This window comes from Strigops habroptila, chromosome 4 (genome assembly GCF_004027225.2).
Source record: "Strigops habroptila isolate Jane chromosome 4, bStrHab1.2.pri, whole genome shotgun sequence".
Taxonomy (NCBI): Eukaryota; Metazoa; Chordata; class Aves; order Psittaciformes; family Psittacidae; genus Strigops; species Strigops habroptila.
This window is the reverse complement of record NC_046358.1, coordinates 83,822,144-83,843,258: the sequence shown is the minus strand read 5'-3', so window position 1 is coordinate 83,843,258 and position 21,115 is coordinate 83,822,144. Positions and strand designations below refer to the sequence as shown.

The following is a 21,115-nucleotide window of genomic DNA, read 5'->3' as shown; positions in this document are numbered from 1 at the left end:
TAGTTAAAGAATCATTCTCATAATGATCCAGTTATTGCCCTTTGCCCAGTGAAGAGCTGATTAGACAACTTCTGCAGTCCTCACATTCCTTTGTTTATCATGCACTGAGATGAATGACCAGCAGTAAATCCATTTAGGATGCATTTAGCCACGGTGCCAACATGAAAATACCAGGTATTAAGATTCATCAGTTGCATTAGTTACAGAGCATGAACAGACAATTACATCAGCACCTTCTGCATCTCGCTACACAAGGGCACGGGGATAGCTTTCACACCCTCAGTCTGAAGTAACAAACCTTCATTTGCACCTCTAAAAGTCTCATCAGAATGTGGAGATGCTCAACCTGTCAATCTACATCTGCAGAGACATCCGTCTCAGAGCCATTTATCATGATGAAAGGTAAAATTACAGTATCATTCATTTCCACAAATTAAGTCCTTGTCTCATTAAAGATAAAACCCATTTCAAAACCCAATGGCAGCAGCAGTCACAAGTGCTCAGCATGCGCCCACAGATACCAAGAGAAGAATGTAGAAGGGACAGAGCATGAAGCAGCAACACAAATTCAGAGCTCTAAGTCAGAATAATTACATTTGAAGTTCTTTATGCTGCCAGCTATTACAACTGCCATTTATTTTATAGACCTGTTCTGCAGTTTTATAGAACAGTTCTGCAAACTGTTCAGCACATCCCTTCTTTTAACCACCTAATGCAAGAAAATAACTCAGATTTCACCTCCATTACTCAAATAATATGGATATGGGATGAGACTGTTTCTCACCAGAAGCAGAGAGAGGTTTGTTTGCAGGTGCTGGTCCCCAAGGATCCACTGAAGCTTTTGCTGCAGTAGAAGATGGCTGAGCAGGAGCCCAAGGGTCAACATTTTTGGACAGAGTCTGAGCTGTGGATCCTGTTGGTGCTGCCCAAGGGTCAACGGAAGCAGCTGGTTTGGCACCTGCAAAAGAGCCAGCAGGAACACAAGTCAGTCCCATTTCACTTTGGAAAGCTTTCCTTGGAGATTAATCTCTCTTATGAGCCATTCCTGCCAATTAATACTAAACACCAATAGGTGAAGCATCAGGAATACTGATAAGCCTCAGCATCTGTGTCACACACACTGAACAACAAGCACAAGTAAACTCTGTGCAAGGCAGATGAATAAAGCAATTTCCCATTTGAAACTGAAAACATAATAATCTGCAGTTCCAACAAGAAAATAAACTTGCTTTTGTTACATTGCCACCACAATGGAAATATCTGACTGAAGGTGAAGGAAATCAAAGAGTATATTTACAAACTCATGGGAAAGGTTTCTAAAAGGCCTATATATAAAAGGTATGACATATACAACATTAAGAGTTGGACAAAGAAATCCGTAAGATTCAAAGGGAATAGTTTCCAAACTCTTTTAACCACACTGTTATTTCCTAAAATATAATCAGCTTCCCTGAGTTAGTTGTGCTTTTTTATTCCCCTCTGTAAGCACTCCTCCTGCCACAGATCTAAGTGGGCCACTGATATCCCTGCCTGTATTTCTTTTAAACCTAACGCTCAGGATTCCCATTTTTCTTGGGAAATGCTGACAACTCTTCATTCCTACATGTTCACATTACCAAACTGCTCCAGGTCGTGCTCAAGATCAGGGCTTCCTTGTGCAAAGTGGCAAATTAAGGCAGTGAAGGGGAAGGAAAGAGAACAAAACTTGTTTCTCTATACACAGCTTCCTGCCAGTTTTATCTTCTTCCTCCCGCTACTAATTTATCACTTTTCATCTTAGGTAATTTATCACTTTTCAGCTTAGGTGACCTATTCTTCCTTCTACCATTAAATGAAACTATTTTGGCTTCTCAAACGCCAGGACTGCTGAAGCAAATCACATTTTAGGCCTATGTTGGAAGGTATCACTCTTGCTTTGTTCCTACATCATCCATAGCTGCTGGCCCTCCTCAGCCATCAGAATGGAGGAGTGGGAAGCCAGTACTGAAAATGCACAACTCAACAGTGATCAATTCCTTTCAAGTCAAATAGTACATGCAAACACATTTCCTCTTCCCAGGGAAACCTCTCCACCAGTCATAGTTCAATTACTAAATGAGAGCTGTATAAGCCAAGAGCAGGACAGAATTACCCCTGCAGTACACAGCTATTATCTTTAACCACCATGAGGGTTTCCAGTTCCAACTGAATATTGGTTTATCCTTTAAAACTACATACAAACCCCCCTTTTGGCATCACAAGATTCTTGAAAACCCATTCAATGCTACACACGGTGGCACAATTCCAATTTGCAACGTTGGTCTTTGTTTCATCAACAGGCAGCATTGTCTTGCTCCAGCTTTGGGTCAGGAAATGCTGCAATTCTCCAAGCAAAGTCCAACTATTCCCACACCGGTACTTACATTTCCTTTATCTGCCCTTAGTGCTGAGTTATGAGCAACACCACACAAGAAATGCCAATGACAGCACTTCCCATAAATGGATGCTTTCAGAAATGTCTTTTATTTCATAAAGAGGGTGCACAGAATTAGAGCACTTGGGAAGACACCTTCCCATAGCTTCCATTAGCACTGAACTGCCAAAGCACAGGCAGGATTTGAGAAACACAGTTTTAATGAGTCATTCTTTTATTAGCAAATCCATAAATCTTACACCTTCGAGACTATCCTTAGGAGCCAACTAACCAGCAAGCTGCAACAAGGGCTTGTTCTATGGCTTTAATAAAGTTGGGAGCCACTGAGAGGAAATGCTACAGGAAGGAAAATCTTGTCAGAGGATGACAGATTGAGCACAGCATTTGAAGAAGGTGGATTTTGGTTTTTAACCACAGAAAAAACACACTGAACAGCCTCAGGGCCCAAAACTTGGACTTTTTCTGATTTCATGCTTGCAGTTTATCACCAAAATAGAAACAGGCTACATTTAAAACAATGAACTGTTGTCCCAGCAGCCACGTAGGTGCCTTTAATGCCACCATGAGGAGGGGAAGAAAAAGGAATGCATTTTATTATTAAGCTTCAAGTTTTTCATCAGGAATCTGGAGGGTAGTGTGCTGAATGCTAATGCACTCTGAAGCACTTTATAGCAGAGGTTGTAGAATCACCAGCCTGAAGCAAAAGTGACAGAACTAAGCTGTTAGTCTTCATGAAAAGCTTCCAACACCAACACAAAAATAGATCCAATTCCACAGATGTAGTAAGTTAAATACATCCTATGAGGAACCATCAACTTACTTATGCAAAGGAGTAACTCCTTGATCAGATTTTGGCTACCCCAGAAACCAGCACACTACAGAGGCAGCAAAACACGCATGCAAAAGCAGACACACAAAAAGAGTGGGCTTAATGGCTCTTTGAGGTGTGAAGCACTGGATCTTCCCCTCAGAAACAGATTCCATGAACTTTGTATCAAAAGCTTATGAAATAGGGAGTATTTAAAATGGTAACTTCTTTTTTTGTTTGTTTAGTATAAAAACTCCATTGAAACAACTTAATCCATTTGGTTCTGATGGCAACACTCACTAGGAGCAACTAAAGACACAGTAGGTCAGATCTATGGCCTTCCCAACCACAGCACCCTGCCTAAGTGATAAATACTGCCAAGAGCCTAAATCTGTGACAGTGGACACAACTGGCAAAGCATGAGTATCCCTCCAGTCTGAGACAAGTTGGTTTTGCTCTACAAAGAACACAGAAGCTTCACTCTTCCTCTTCTTTGTTAAGATTCAAAATGCATACACGAATCCCAGCTGCAAAAGAGTGCAACTTCCAGTTGTTTCTGCTTGGAAATGAATTTGGGGAACGTTAGTTCCAGAGGATGGGAAACAATCAAAATGGACTAACACACTGTTGTTACAGAGCATGACATTGTACATTGAGAAACTTCAAAAAGCTCAACATGAAAAAGCAAGAAACTCTCCACTAAGCATTCCTTCTGGCAGTTCATTCTTACCAAATGATTGCCATGGGTCAGAGGCAGTAGCTGCAACTGTGGATCCTCCCCAGGGATCAGTTTGGTTTGCAACAGCAGGAGGTCCCCAAGGCTCTGTTTTCTGTGGGGCCGGTGCCGACGAGGGCAGGGCATCCATTAGGTCCAACAAAGTGGTATGCTGAGGGCAGGAATAATCTGAGCTTTAATCAAGAGCATTACCAACCCCAAGTACAAACCCATGAGAGTGAAGAAGCAATTCCTTATTTTTTTCCTTTTACACACCTGCATTGACTAGTAGTTTGAAATTTAACCCACATGGAAGAAGCTTTAAGCTATACAACAAAGCAATCCCAAAAGCATAAAAGAGCTCAGTATTAAGCTATTTTTGTGTTACTGTATTTCAGCTTTTGGCAGCATAACCGGGAATTTCTTAGTCGAAGGCACTACCTCCTTCTTTTTGGGAATTTTAATTGTGTCTCTGCGACTCTCCTCCAGAGCCATCTGTAATCTCAGATCATCTCCGCGTCTGAGGCGCTCCTCCTGCAAAGGAAATCAACACTGTTGATATAGACCATTAGCCTAGACTGTGCTGCTTGCTCCCTCCAAGTGCCTGGCCCCCTTGGCAAGACTCTGCCAGGGAAAGCCTGGGCAGTATTCCCTGCCACCCTCGGAGCGACATGCACCGCAGGCACGCACAGTGGGATCACTGGGAATATTTGCTCTAACTTGGACATAACAGAAATGGGGGAGTGGAATTTCTTGTGATTCCTGCCTCAAACAGAGGTCAGGAGCACAATGACCCTGTAACACCAGCGTAACGGTGTGATCATAAGCATTTGGCTGACTGAAGTTTACCCTTGTATTGTTTTACTCCTAATGGGAAAGCTATAAATGAAATGTTCTTCCTAGAATCCAGTTGCAATGCTAGAAACACCGCAGAACTTAAAGTAAATATCCCATCTCTAAATCACTGTAATGTTTCTGAGCATTCAAATCACCACTGAAGGACAAGGGGATTTACGCTTTAATCTTCCCAGCTTTTGTCAGCTTCCCTCCACACCTGAATCAACTGCTACAAAGAACATTAAGTGAATTCATCCAGCTATTTTGTAGGTTTTAAACATCTGTCAATTACCATGTTTGGGGCACGTTGAACTACTTTAAATATCTTGGCTTGCATCACATCTTTCAGAAGTTGACTAATTCCCCAGTTGGTATTTCCCTTGTGATTTTTTTAAAGCTATTTCAACTGATACGGTTCTGATTTTTATTCTCTTTAACTTTATTGCTCCATAATGACAAAGTTTACTGGGTGATAGGTTTCCCTTTCCGAGCACAGAGATATTAATGCTTAACATACAGCAGGAAGCTAAAGTCGTCACAGGAAGACTAAAATATCAGAGATACTCAGCATAGCCAACTTGAATTTTCACTCATAGCTGAGATTCAAAAACTTTGTTATATACATTAACATGCAGTAAACTTGATCCACAATTACAGCATTTACTCCAAACTTCAGAATGAACCTCCTAAGAATTAACACAGTAACATAACCCATGTTATGTTACTGATACCTATATATCTTGATAGATCAGGAGCTAAGTTACTTTAAATCAGGTTCTTTATATACTTTTAGTACTTTGTGTCACCTTTCTGTTCCGATCTTACCGAATGAACACATTGTTCAAAATCTCATTGTAATCACAATTCACTGACATTCCTTATGCTGGCCCCATTAATGAAGGTTTTCGGGACTAGTCATGTTTTCAGCTCTTCCTAACTGAAAACATCTTCAGTAATGTGATGATTAACATCCTCCCACACAAAGTCTTCTTGCAAAGTGACTGTCATCTTCCACTAGTCTCAACAGCTCGGAGGCAGAAGTTACTTTAAAAAGAGATTTAAAAAGAACACAAAAGAGTAACATCTTCCAAAATGGCCTTTTTCTCTCCCCCTTATTCCACCTGGAGCAAAGCCAAGCTGTCATTGAGAAAACCAGCATTGTAGCTCAACTAGAAAAGCACAGACACTTTGGAAACCTACACGGGCACTGACCTGCTCCGCCACTTCCCGGCTCATGGCCAGCGCGAGCTGCAGTTGGAGCTCCTCTTCTCCACTTGTCTGAGGCCGGGCCTGCTCGAGCTCTGAGGAAACTCGAGGGGATGTAGCTGTTGGGAGACAAACCCCAGCAAATTTAACACACCAAACACCACAAAGATACAACAGGTTGGATTATTTCTCCGAGCAGAGCACCCCACTCCCACACAGCCTTCTCAAAGGTCCCCAGCACCATCAGCTCCCATCCGAGGTAAAGCTCCAAGGGGGAGGTTAATAAACCAGAACAATTAATCAGGGAAAACTTTCCAAGATGGTTCAATTGCTTTAAAGGAAAAATGTTCCTGGAAAACAAAGGCTTTTTGTGTTAGTGGGGCTGTGATATCAAGAAGTATCACCAATGAATGCTGATACCCTGTCTCAGAGCATTGGAACTTCAAGAGGCAATACACAGACTTAAAAAACTATAGAATTCATAATTCAAGAAAACATTTGCGGGTGTTTCCTCCATCTTCCAACATCAGTAAGGATTTGCTGGGAGTTGGCCAACAGCAGGGTAAAACTGGATACCACCCACTTTTCTGTAAAATAATAGTCTTAATGGGATAGATAAAGAACTATTCTTATTGCTAAGCAGGCCCTGAGACAAACAAGCCAGCTATTCAGCCTCCAAATTCACAAGAATACCATAGCATTCTCTTATGAGAAAGGAAAGTTTGGTGTATAGGTTGGGGGGTGGTTTGGGTTTTGTTTTCAGTTGGTCTTTCTTTGGATGAAGACCTGTGTGAGCTCAGAACTAGCTGGTAATCCCCTCCACTCCTCAAATAACAGTCAAGTGTGACAGCTAAAATACACCATTTCTCAACATACAAATCTCCTGATGATATCACCACAGGAGCACGCAGAAATTCCCATCCCAATGGGACAACACTAGTGGGTTTATCACTACACAGTAATTAAACATTTCTTTATGTTCTCTCAGGTAATTCTCTAGCATCCCGATCACTCACACAGAAATCTTCTCTTACTTCAGCATGGAAGGTTGCATTTAATGGTTGGAATAATCACTAGTCTGACAAAATGTGTATTGACTTTTAAGAAAAAAGGAACCATATTTTTAAACTTGGATGTCAAGCTCAAAGAAATCAAGTTCCTTGTTAACAGGTCAGCTATGGGGCAGGTAAAAACTAGACTGCCAAACTAACTAAAAAACCAGTTTTTCAGACACTACTTTAACTCCAGTCTTGCCTCCCCCTCAGTTTTAGGCAAAAATGACATTATCAAACAAAAAATGCCACCTTCTCTCTCATCCAGCAGGCCAGAAGGAAGGTGACACTCCGTAAATGAGGACTGACCTTTCCTTTCCACCACACACCCAGTGTGCCATTCCATCCCACTCCATTTCTAAAGGGACGAATTCATTTATCACTCAGGACAATTCTTCCACGTCGTGCTGATCCTGAAGCTCCAACCAGACAAGCTCCTTATTTCACCTAAAGATATTACTCATACCTCTATCCTATTACTTTTGCAAACTTTCTTATATGAAGTATCTAAATTTAGCCTGCTTAATGAGTACTTTTTGCTCCAATGGTCACAGACAGGCTCTCTAATATATTATATAGACTATAATAGACTTAAAGTAGGAATAAACAGGGCGTCAGATAACAGGACATCCGAGAGGATGGAAAATATAACCTTCAAATGTCTGAAAAATCTGAATATTCTTGAATATGAGAATAAAGAGAATTAAAAAGAAAACACAAGGTTACTAAAAGGCAGTCCATGACAGAAACACTGATTTCCTTCTCTCATGCGTCAGTCAAAAGGAAAAGCGTGCACACAGCAAAGCGTTTTCTGATGCTGAATAGGATGTTACTGTCAAGCAGAGGGTAGCGTAAGAACTGAAATAGGTAAAGAACCAGCTGGAGAAGAGATTTAGTCATACTTCCCACCACCAAGGAAGCTTACTAACAGTTTCTCAAGAACTGGCTTGAAGACCAACCTTAAGAAAAATTACCTAATAAAGAAATGCAGAAGGTTCTAAGAGAGAAAGGAAACTCAGTTCTTTGATGCCCACCTCCTGCTAACTGGGGGCATCAACTGCAAGTGGCAGAGTTGGACAGAACCTACTTTAGTACTAACACACACACTAACCTCATACAGCTATTACTAGCATGAGCTCTACTGCATCAAAGCATTAGTCAGAATTCATTTGACATACCAGAAATCAAGTCCAAGACAGCTGATTTCAAAACAGAAATGATGGGGAAACACTTCCCTTCTGAGCACAGAGAAAATTTTATGTGTTTATCTTTGCAAAAAGAAGATTGAGCAGTTTAAGGTTGCTAAATAACACTATGGAGGGAGAAGGGGGCAAGAACTAGTGGTATAAATTGACCATGAATAAATTTGAGATGCAAATAGAAAGAAGCTGCTTTCCAGCAGGAGTTAGAGAAGAAGAGTCATAATTGGTTTAAACCCCAAGCTGGATAAGCATACAAATGGGTCACCAGCACAGTCACCTGAGAACAGATGGCAACTGGACTGTGCACCTTCTGCTCTCCTCTTTCTTCAGCTGCATTTGTGGGAAGAATGTGATTTCCTACTCCTTTTGTACAGGAGTTTTCCACCTCTGTTGACATAACTATATTCTGTAACAACAAAGAAGCTGATGGCTTCAAAATGAGGTGAAATAGGTTAATTCTGACGATTTTCCTCCATTTCCACACAAAGGACTACCTAAAGTGCTCACCAGTTTCAGCTTTTAATGGCACATTGCATTTTTACACTAAAATGCTGTGAGAAGAGGGGACTGCATCCTACTCCAAGCCTCTACTCGCCCTCCTACAGCGGGTCCTCGCCTCCAGCCGTGCACGGGAAGGGCCGGCTTGCTTTGGCAGAGAGCTACATTACCTCACAACTCCCAACAGAGACCAGCATTCAGGATCTGAATACAGATAATAAGGGGTCTCACAGATATAGCTTATTTCTTTTCACTTCTAGGCTTTTCAGCAATTCATTCTCCTTGGCTTTATTAACTCTAGAAGGCACTTCAGAGCTTGAAATTCTTCCGTGGGCCTCACATTAAAAAACACTGACAGATTAATCAGATGCAGGTTAATCAGGGCTGAAGGGCCTCCCCTACGGAGAGGATGAGAGAGCTGGGCTTGTTCAGCCTGGAGAAGAGGAGGCTCCAGGAAGACCTTAAAGCAGCTCCTGGTGCCTAAAGCGGCTACAAGAAACCTGGAGAGGGGCTTTACATAAGGGCCTGTAGGGACAGGACAAGGGGGAATGGCTTTAAACTGACAGAAGGGAGACTTACATTAGATATTAGAAGTTCTTCCCTGTGAGGGTGCTGAGGCACTGGCACAGGGTGCCCAGAGAAGCTGTGGCTGCCCCATCCCTGGCAGTGTTCAAGGCCAGGTTGGACACAGGGGCTTGGAGCAACCTGCTCTAGTGGAAGGTGTCCCTGCCCGTGGCAGGGGGTTGAAACTGGATGAGTTTTAAGGTCCCTTCCAACCCAAACCATTCTATGATTAAAATGTTGCTGGTTTACATTTAAAATTCTGCAGTGGTTATAAAACCATGTACACTAAATAGCTGCCAGCACATTTTCTACAAAAGGATTAAGGGAAATTCAAAGCACTCTTCTTGGGAGTAACCTGGTTTATCCAGCAACTTCACTCCTGAATTCCTGCAGTATTTTAACTGTCTTTCTATGCTGGCCTCATCCTGCATTAATGTTTTAATTGCAAGGATCTAGCATAAAGGTTATTGCCTTAGGAACAGTATCGCCGCCGCACAAAGAATCTCTTATCCCCCAGCACATGACAGTTAACTCAGATGTTTATGTAAGATGGGCCTCAATAGATCAGTTCTGACCTGCTAAGCCCTGCTTTGTTGCTGCTTGGAGAATTTGGAGATCTTGTTTCCCTCAAGGCTGCCCAGAAGCAACTGTGTGGGGATCTGCTTGTGCAGGGAGCCGCAGCACTGGGCTGCCGGCTCAAGACACTGGCTGCAGCGCATGGAAATGATTTCCAAAACCTCAGTTAATCACTAAAGCAGGATTCTGCTCCACCATCTGTCTCTAGTAGAGGCTATGACGTCTTTTAGCCATACCTACTGGTAATTCACTGCATTTTTGGCTATATTAAAAGCCCTCTGTAGATGTCTATGGGTTTGGTTAAGTTAGTGACTTAAGTGTATATACAGTTCACAGCTAGAAAGCAGAGTTGCTGCCAATCTTAATGATAAAGATCATAAAAATTCGACTGGGTAGTTTAGAATCATAGAATGGTTTGGGTTGGAAGGGACCTTAAAGAGCTCATCTAGTTCCATTCCCCCTGCCACACACAGGGATACCTTTCACTAGACCAAGTTGCTCCAAGCCCCGTCCAACCTGGACACTTGTGATTCTCACTCACAAGTGTGTGTTTGGGTTTTTGGGTTGGGGTTTTGGTGGTTTTTGTCTGTTGGATTTCTGTGTCACTCCAGACCAGGTGATGGCACAGAGTGACACGCAAAATAAGCTTTATCATTTGCATTTCTTTAGAAGAGCATTCAGTTCTTAGTCACATTTCTTCACATAGAAAACCTACTTCCTCACTCAATGGGTACGCCTACAGAGGTAGACAAAACCAAAGCTGACTTGAAAAATTAGAATAATATCAAGGGAAGAACTTACAAACTGATAGCAATTCACTTGGGAACCAAGTGGAGACCCCATTTATTTGCCTTCAACTGAAAGACTATTCAAATAAAGCTTTCAAAAAGCCAATCTAACCTCTCAGATTATAAAAGGGCACATGCAAACTGCTTAATCTAGAGGGAATTGTGTACTGCATCTTTCCACTGGGAATCAAAGAGACCTTTCAAACACAAGAAGAGAACTAATAGCACCTCTGAATGTGACAAGGTGGAGTGTATCAGCTTCACTGCATGATTTCTAATTGCACTGAAGCAGATAGAGCAATTCAAACTCATTTAATGCTGAACAAATCCTTCAGCTTTGGTTCAAGAGCAGCTTTGGTTTTTTTCTCAGGTGATCCCTGTGCTCTTCTTAATAGTCAGATAATTCACTGCAACTACAGAAGCCTGGTTACACTGACAGCAGCTCCCACCTTTATTTAGAGCACCAGAAAAATAGAAGTATGAGGAGAGGATTAAATCAGGTTGGCAAGTGACGTCTGATGGATAAAACACAGAAGTCTACCACATTCCTTTAACACCTCTAACTACAGAAATCATCCACGCAGCTCATCCAGATTCATTGCTGGATGATATGCCATATATTCCCTGACTAAAATGGAAGGCCAGAGATCTATTCCAACCTGCAAAGATAGAGAACACAAAAAAACCTAACCAAAGCTTTAAAAAGAGCATTCTGAATTTCCTACAGTGCCAAACCCAAGTCATTCCTCTGCATTATTCTGTACTCCAGGCAAAGGGGAGACAAAGCTGAAATAGGTGAGTGAACACAAATTTGCTGATGTTACACAAAGCTGGTTTTAAATAATGAGTCAACTTCATGTGCATAATCACTGGAAATACTAAAACTTGTTCTTTGTACTGAAGAAAATTGCTCCCAAAATCTTCACAGGTGAGGTGAACAGACTTTGGCATTCCCCAAGATCCATAAAAGCCCTTTTCAGTCCACCTTTCACCAATCTTTTATCAACTAGGCTGCATGTATAATGGATCTGATTTCCCAGCCAAGCAGCCTACCTCTGGGCAAAGTGCTCCTCTCAAACCAGGTCACACTGTGCACGTTGTTCCTACTCTGCTGCAGTTGTGTAAATGGAACCAGGACATTAAAACACACCCCCATCTTGCTCTGCCAACGTTTCTTCTAAGTGCAGGCCAAACCCAAGGCAGCAGATGGACAAAGGAAAGGAAAAGGACATGTGTACGACCCAAAATAACACAGGGAGGTCCTGGTTTAGGGATAATAGGATGGGACTTCTTCAAAAAGCAGAGCTTCAGTAAACTTAGGTTTAAAACATGAAGGCAGTAGAGGGAGACGAGGATCCTTCAAAGTTGAAACTAATTCAAAGACAGTATCTCTGGGGGCAGGGGTGCCAAAGAATTGGCTTTGTCACTCACTTCCCTCCAAGTATAGTATTTTTTCCATCATTTTTCTGACTCTTAGAGCACCCCAATCACAGGCAGCTGCAGCAGACTGCACTGCTGCTCCCTGAGCAGCCCCAACTGGGAAAACCTGGATAGGCCTGATGAAGAGAACACTAACCTGCTCCCTGGATGGCTGAGGGAGAACAAGGTAACCTAAGTCCCCACACTCCTGCCCTGTCTCCTAAGAGCTTCTGCAGGTGCTCAAGCACAGCGTTGGGCATGTACCCTAAACTGTCTGCCACACACAGCAGTGACTGTGGGTTATACTTCTGCTGTGCTGATGACTCCAGTCCTCTGCTGAAAGAATACTTTAAAAGATAGTTACTAGATGAAGGACTTTATCTTATAACATATGTTACATGTTATAACATGTTATATATCATTATAACAAATAAACTCCCAGGCTTGAAACAGCATCACAGTTCAGACTTAAGAGGTCTATATTAAGAACACCCTACTTTCCCCTATGCATAAATCCAGAATCCTATTTAAGTGGTCAGCTGTAGATGAAACAAGGATAGGAACAAGACGTTTCCAAAGCGGGGTGACTAGCATAAAGACAGTATTTAGACACAAAGTCAGCTTAAGGGTAGAGAACTATTGCCCCCAAAAGATCTCAAATATTGACCTTATATCCCCTCCTCTCCCCAGGAGATTTATTTCAGCCCAAGAACATTCCTTTAACATGAAATAAGGCCTGATATCAGATTTCATGCAATTCCATGCAATTTACACATTTTCCAAAAGAAATACAAACTTCCATGTATTTTGTCATGGCATATTTAATAGCTCCTAATGTGAATATATATATTGCCCTTGGTTTAAAGCTGGAAGACAGCCAATTGTCTCCAGTATGTTGACAAGATGGAGGTTGGGAGGAGCTTTATTTTTGTTCAGCTTTACAATCTCTGTCTTGGCTTCAATTCACAGATTATGAGACTAGATAGCAAAACCAGAGTGATACTTCTACAAATGTTTGCATTGATAGTGAGTAATAAAGCACTCCCTAGAATTACACAAGCTTTACAGCACGGAGCTCTTCAGGGCCAACAAAGTCATCAAGGCAAAGCTTTGGGGGAAAGGATTTTATTAAAACCTCTCCGACTTCACCATTTCACTTTCCAGGGGTTCTAAAGGATTGTTAGAGATGAGATGAACATATCTGTGAGGAGACAGGGAGAAATGTCCTTATTTACTAGCGTGTCCTGCCTGCAGCAGTGAAGGGTGATGGTGCAGCAGTGAAGGGTGACGGCAGATCAGTCAAGAGATACTTTTCCATCTTGAATTCAAGACAGGCTGTCAATACTGCTTTTATTTTCTCATAAAGGATAAATTTGGGACACAAAGACCAGCAACTCTACAAGAAAAACCTTTCTGGCTCACCATCAAATACAAAACCCCATTCCTACGTGCACTGTCAGACACCAGCCTACACACGCGCTGAAGAAGCTGGAGAAGAGCAGCAGTTTGATGTTAACAGCCAATGCTATACAGTGAACTAATGCAACACCCTGAAGAAATGGAACAAAAAAGGGTCCACTGATGTATCTAATATTGCATTTTCAGTAACTGACAGGAGGGGGAAGAGATCCCTCACACACAATCCAGACATGTTATCCACTGGAAGTTATTTGTTCCCTTAGTGATCTGTCCTGCAGAAACTATTAAGCTCTTCCAGCCAGCTCAGGCTTCTTTTCCTCAGCAGGAAAGTATCAAAAATGAGGAGATTTTATAGCCAAACACAATCTTTTCGAGTCAGGGGAATGCATTCCCAAAACCTGCAATCCCCACCCCTTGCATCCAGCAAGGAACAAAAGTAAAACACGCTAATACCAAACCACTGAGAGATGAAACATTTCATTTAGCTCTGGTGGGGAAAAGGCTGTTGTTTCACTCTCCCAAACTTTATTTATATTTGAATGTTCCTAAGACATGCTCAATATTTAGCAAAGAGGGTGGATGTACATTTTTAATAGGCAAATCTCATGCTAGAGGTCGCAAATCTAAATGCCTCTGATCTCCTCTTCAAAGGCTCAGAGGAATGAAAGAGAATTTTGCCAGAATATACAGCGCAGCAACCGCATCTTAGTACTGTTAGAAGGAGAGGATTTCCCAGGAGCTCAGCATAACTTAATGCCTTTTACATATTACACCCAATCCATATTTTCAGAACAAAAGAAAGCTATCGTTCTAGAATAAAACAAACAGGGATGGATACAATCTTTTTCACTTTAAATAATGAAAAGCATCTTTTCCATTAAATTTAGAAGGCACAGGAATAACAAGAATTTATGTAAGAGATTCAAGGTCTGGATTTTGATGAAACTCCTTTCCTTGTTTCCTCGGATGAAGGACAAAGTTTGCCATTATCAGAAGCACTGAGCACAGCTGTTTTGTAAGGTGCTGGATTGCTTTGCTTTACTCAATAAAACCATAGAAGAAACATTAGAACTTCAAAAGATACAGACCATAAAAACTAACAACCATCTGCATTTTTGCTGATAGAGAATTCAGTCCAAGGTAGTCTACAATGAGAGAAGAACCTAAAGGGAAAAACAACCCTGAGATTTCTAAAGCTTCTTAGGTACATGCTTACGGGGGAGGAGAAAGATAGATTAAGAAATCATTACCTCAAAAGCAATCCTGCAAAGAGAGATATACATCAAAGTCATCCACAGGCAAATGAGAGCATCCAGTAAATCAACACCCTGTGCTGAGAGAATAACCACACTTGCTTCTTGACATCTTGTCCCCCATCACAATTCTTACAGTATCCAAGGAACACCAACTCAGGAACACACCCTGCATTGCTCAATCCCTGCTGTGAGGCACAGTTTGAAGCCTCTGGTAGCATTTAACATGACAAACAATAGTTACATGCACTAATTACAGTTAAGACCCAGTGAAGAAATAACCCTGTGGAACAAACCAAAGGTGTGCTCAGCAAACCTTACTGACTATTACTGCAGTCCATCAGTAAGGTAAAACCAACATTATTTCAAGCTACCTCCTAAATTAAGAATTTTTTTTGTTGTCTGTAGATCTACAGACCTCAAGAGCCAAAAATGTTATTGCTGTCATAAGAATATACATGTTCTCCTTTAAAAATCCACACTGAAACAATGCTCGAGTCCAGTTATTACAGGAAAACTATGATGTTTGTTAATCCACTGCTCATTAAAATGAAAATTCTCATACCTGGAAACCTTGATGCACTTTTTTGGAACCCTGCATCCCAAAAATATCTCCTTTTGAACCAATTTTTCCTGCTCTTCTCCATAGCTTTACATGGACAGAGATTTTCTTCATCTCTAGCTTCATTCGTCCTGCTACATCCTACTGCCTTCCACAGAAATCCACGTTGGGGGTACTGACCCCATCCAGGGATTTCTAATTTGAGCAGCTCTTTGGGACACAGGACATGACAAACCACAGATCCTTCCAACTGGTGCTCAATTGATTCACCACACTGGCTCAGTTTAAGTCCTCCACACACTATAAGCATTCATTTAAAGACAAGATTTTTCCTTCAGAATTAGACCACAACCACTGACATTCCAGCCAAAGCAGCTTTCATCAGATCATTACTTATATTAAGAAAGATTTAGTGCCAAATCAGGCCTCCTCCTAACATGACAGGGAGTTCCCTCAAGCAGTGCTATAAAGAATCCATTCTTCCCACAGCACTGTATGAAGTTTTTAAGAATGAAATGCAGTGTTTAGTACTGATACTTGCATACCAAATGGTGATAGTGTAAATATTTAAACACAAGACATATTCAAAGCATTATTACTCTAAGAACTGCTGGGCAAGCAATAAAGGAAATTAAATGCCAATACTCTTCCCAAAGTAAAATAGCAGCAACAGAAAGAAAGTCGCAAACTGATGCAGGAAATAGTCTGTATTTCTCGTTTTTTCTTGAATTATACCTAACAAAAAGAACTCAACAGAACAATTTTTCAAGCACTTTTAAAACCAGAAACAACCAAACCAAAATCAATTCACCATCTCCCTGCTGAGACTGGGGGTTTATCACATCAAATACTGGAACATGTTCACAAAAGCAGCTTGACAATGCTACCTTTAGGGAACTGAAGGTAAACAACTGCTTTTTAAACTGATGTACATGAATACACACACCCTCTCCAAAACAAATATTTAACCAGTCATTTGAAGAGACATTAGTGCCACCGAGCAGACCTACAAAGACTGAGCCAGTGCAAAAAGCTCCCTGCAGTCAGCATACTAATCATCCTAGCAGGCACCATGTACTCTCATGTCTAACAAGCAAATCAGAATCAGAGAATGAACCAGGTTGGAGAAGACCTTTGAGCTCATCAAGTCCAACTGTTGCCCAGCACTGCCAAGGCCACCACTAACCCACGGCACTGAGGGCCTCGTCTACGCGGTGTGTGAACACTCCCAGGGACAGTGACTCCAGCACTGCCCTGGGCAGCCTGTTCCAATGCCTGAGCACCCTTTGGGGAAGGAATTGTTCCTCATCTCCATCTAAACCTCCCCTGGTGCGGCTTTAGGCTGTTTCCTCTTGTCCTATCACCTGTTACTTGGGAGAAGAGACCAGCCACCACCAGGTAGTCGTAGAGAGTACAAAATGTCTCAAAGGAAAAGGAAGAAAACGCTCTTTTGTGCATGTGTATTTGTACTTACAGCCATGGTAAGATGCTGGGGATCCTCCAGACTTCCCATATTCTTGCTCTGAGTAGCTGGTGGATAGGTTTGGCTGACTGGAGCCACGGCCAAAGGTGATCTGATTGCTACCCACTCCAGTGGCCACCTGAGCCATGCGTTCTTTGGTCTTCAGGGCTTGGGCCCTCTCTGTCTTGAGTCGCTCATCATCCTTCAGAAGAGATACCAGCTGCTTGGATTTCTCCCTCACATTGATGCCCTGGTCTTTACCATCTCGATCAATATACTGAAAATCTTTCAATGTCTGGATAGCAAAAATATTCTCTTTACACTGCTGTGCCACTCGCTCCGATCCAGTTTTGATCAGGTAATCTAACAGAGTCAGGGCCTTGTACACGTGTCGCCAGTTCTTGCCATGGTCATTCAGTCGTTTCCAGATCATGCTCATAATCTCAGAAAAGGCCACCACATTGTAAGTCAGATCTGCTATTTCAGTCATGAGTGAACTGGAAGGACCCCACGGGTCATTGGAAGTTGCTTCCCGAACTTTTATTTCGGCCTCTGAATAATTGTTCACGATGTTCTTCATCTGCCGCCTAATAGACGAAGTCGTCATCTTTATTTCCCTTTTTCAGAAGACAGATCCCAGAACACAAACAAAAAAAGGGCTATATCTGCTCTTCTATCAATGTTTCTGCACTGAGAAGGCTCCGGATCAGTGGCTTATTTGTAACACGTTCCACTACAATCATTTCCTCTCTTCAAGAGAATGACACGAGAAAATGAAAATCATGACCTGAGTAAGGGAAGAAAACAAAGCACGTTAGTTGTGTCTTTAATTGTTCCTATGTGGAAAGCAACCTACAGAACTCTAGGAAAATTACTCAGAAGTGTAACTGATGAATTTTCTCCCGTAATTTCTTCTAGACATTTGATTTTGGAAGCTACTTGCTCTTCTCAGCAGTAATATTAAACACTTTAGATTAAAAACCTGAACCGCCGAACAAAACCAAAGCAGGAAGGTGTCCAGGCTTATGCAAATGCAAAATTCAACAAGCAAAACAGAAATAAAGTCCAAGAAATCACTTAGGGATTCAGTTTCCAACATGGTAAAACCTACCTAGGAGTTTTAATTACAGAAATTACCATGCTGGCTTGTAAAGAGGCAAAATTACATTAGAAATTCCATGCTTAGGCAGTCATTAGCTTCTCTCTAGGAGCTGACAACTGCAGCCTGCCACCACTGCTGCAGGAATCTGAGTACTGAGAGAATCAGCAAACTGCCCCAAAATGAAGCAAGCTATTCCTGAAACCTCAGGTTAGCTTAAAGCACACTCAGTTTCAGGGCAGAGATCTTGAAGAAGGCTCTGCATTCAGTTGAGAGGTAGGGAAGAGAAGCGAGCACCAGAATGACACCCTCCAACTGAAGGTGACCTTTAAAGTTAAGCAGATTAGAGGAGAAGTTATTCTTCCAAATGCATTTACTTTGTATGTTTGACAACACCCAGCACATCCACAGCTTCTGCTCTGTGTGTCTTCCACAGCTCCTGCTCTGTGTGTCTTTCACACAGCACAGAAGAAGTTTTAATTATATGAAAATGGAATTGTAAAGCCAAAATGACTGGCAAGAACCCCCAAGGGCAAGCTGGGGAGCTGGAAAGCTGTTTCAGTTAGTTATTTAAGGTCACTATTTCAAGTAAACAGAGGCCTATTAAGCTTCAGAATACATTACTGGAGTAAACTGGCAGATTTTGCTCTTACATTAACACAGAATAGTCTTTGATATCCGCCAGTTGCATGAACACTAAGCACTGATCCTGTCAGGGAACTTGCCATGTTTAATAGCAAATGCACAGTCAAGATGTCCTCTAACAATGTTTCTCCAAACACTGCAGAAGCAACAGTATCACTTACAAAAGGCACCAGAGAGAAGCAAAGCACAGATTTCCAGCCTGACATTGTTATCATTCTTCAAATTGCTCTGGTGCCATTTAGAATGAAAGCAGAACTAAGTGTCAGCTTGGACAACATGCAGCTCCGTGATGACTTTCTTACCATAAAGGCATATACCAAAGCTGATGTACTGATGATATGGATCCCGGAACAGAAGAATGCAATCCCCCCATAAGGACTGAGCCTGTCACCTGACCAGAAAAGCACTAAATAACATGAAATCAAAGCCTCCTAGACCAGTATGATAAAAAGTCCATCAAAAGCCCAACAACCTCAGGCACAAATCCTCATGTAACAACTATACAAACATATATACTCCCTTGCCTGATGTCTTGTGCATCTTAGATGCAACCTGTTGCAGAGGATCTATAGCCAGCAATGGGCACACTGTGGCTTTTCCAACCCCTTTTTTGAAGCCACTTGTGTTTCGCATTTCACCCTCAGCAAGTACACAAGTACTTCAGCTTATTTTAACCTTGGATATTAAGTCCCCCAAGCTGTAGACAGAGGGGATGCTTTTCAAGAAAGAACAAGTCACCTTCAGCTTCTTTATGTCACTCACGATTTTATGGAAATTGGACAACGCCTTCTGAACTGAGGATCTCCCAAAATTCAATCCCTCTATTTAGAAGCTGCTCCATATCTCCAATCATTCCTGATGTCTTTCCATGCATGTATTACACTTCCATTTCTTGACATATACACAGTTCCAAGCACTCTGCACTTCAGAGTTGGCAGTAACAAGTTTATACCACAACAGAGTGATTTACTGCTTAGGATTCCCCATTCTTCATCAAATACTTTCTGAAGTCTACTTGTCTTTTGGTAGTTGTACCTCTACTCGTGCACATGAAACCAAGCTCATTTCCTCTCCCTATGCGAATGTGATGAGGCCATTTCACCTGCCATTTTACCACTCAGCAGATCTTCCATCCTTCAATTCAAAATCTATTTCAAATTTGACTAATTTGGTTCAATTTAGCCACCTCATTATTCAGAAATCATCTGGAAAAGGGTGTATTTGGATGAGCACTCATCTTCAGCAGGACACTTCACTGGGAATAACCTTTCACTGTGAGAACCAACCATTTACTCCTAACCCTGTTTCCTGTCTTTTAACCCACTGAAAATCTCTGGAAAACATTCTTATGAGTTTTGTTTCTTTAGAGGCCAGGGATAAGAGGCCTCTAGGAAACCAAAATATACAAGCAAATGCCTCACCTATGTGTACCTCCCCAACCAAAGAAGAATAGAGAAGTTTGGTTTATTACTTGTTACAACTTCACAAGCTTTTGAAAGATCGTTTCAACATCACACATGGTTTTTGGAAAGGTAAATTTTACAGTACATGGCAACACCTCCTAGTCCTAAACACCACCAACTTGGCCTGTGAAACAAATACCTGAGGAATGAATCATAATCACAACATAAACAGGGACACAGATAATCAGGGTGCAATGTCGCATGCCATGCCAAGCTAATTGTAAGCCAGCACCAAACCCAGTGGCCTCCCAACCCTGTAGCCGCTTCCCCTTTCTCTCTCTTGCATCAAATCTTACACAACAGCACAGGAAAAGTGATCAACTTAAGATCTGGTAGAAAATAAGCTTTAGAGCCCTGGTTTGTTTTCTGTTGAATTAGAGAGGTGAGCAGGCTGCAGAGCAACACGGTCACAAACGTTGCTGCAAGGCAGGCTGTGAGAAGAGTAAAAGTGATCCAACCCTGGTCTTGCTTTTGAAGGAGCTGGTTCAACATAAAGCTGTCAAGATCCAAAAAACAGCACCAGAAAGCAAAAAGCCTTTATTCCTGCCCAACTACACACACTAGGAACTCATACACCTGCTTTCAAAGAAGAAACCAAACGAAGAAAGCAGGAGCCAAGGCCCTGATGTGCTCTCCACATAGCCTGTAGCTAAATGATGGAAAAATATTCATGGGTTTGCTGTAAAGTGCAGGCAAGAAGCAAAAGAAAAGTTACAGCCTCAGTGAGTGCAGAAATGGTTTGGACAGAACCCTTTGCTTTGGTTTACATTTAGGATTTCTTAGTTGAATTACCAACACAGCTACAGCCTGAAAGCAAGTGAACTTTGAGTACACACATGTGCAGGGAGCCAAATTTATGGCAGCACCATTCCCCAAACTGGAAGCATTGCTAGAGTGAAGCTTCTGAAGACGGCTACTAGAGAGAGCAAGTCTGGAGTAGAGCTTTGGGAAACAAATGTAAACATTTCAAGCAGAGAGAAAACACACTGGATTAAGGGAAATGAACATTTTTCACTCTCCCAGAAAATTAAAGATTTCACTTGTTACTCTGTAACAGACTTGAAAACCATCAGTCCATTGATGCTGATGTGGATCTTCACCTTCCCATCTTTGATTCATGGAAACAAAGGCATT

At 41.8% G+C, this 21,115-nt stretch overlaps 1 protein-coding gene across 3 annotated transcripts in view; it reads right to left on the bottom strand.

The window, feature by feature from the left end:
• The window catches only part of EPN2 (epsin 2), a 46,164-nt gene that overhangs the window by 8,327 nt on the left and 16,722 nt on the right, over positions 1-21,115 (bottom strand). For all 3 annotated transcript variants that reach the window (XM_030481925.1, XM_030481927.1, XM_030481926.2), the window contains exons 2-6: positions 16,787-17,561; positions 5,986-6,098; positions 4,378-4,470; positions 3,952-4,108; positions 785-958 (exon numbers count right to left, since the gene is read on the bottom strand). In XM_030481925.1, coding sequence (XP_030337785.1) covers positions 785-958; positions 3,952-4,108; positions 4,378-4,470; positions 5,986-6,098; positions 16,787-17,381 — 1,132 coding nt within the window. In that variant the 5' untranslated portion in view covers positions 17,382-17,561. The remainder of the gene's footprint in view (positions 1-784; positions 959-3,951; positions 4,109-4,377; positions 4,471-5,985; positions 6,099-16,786; positions 17,562-21,115) is intronic.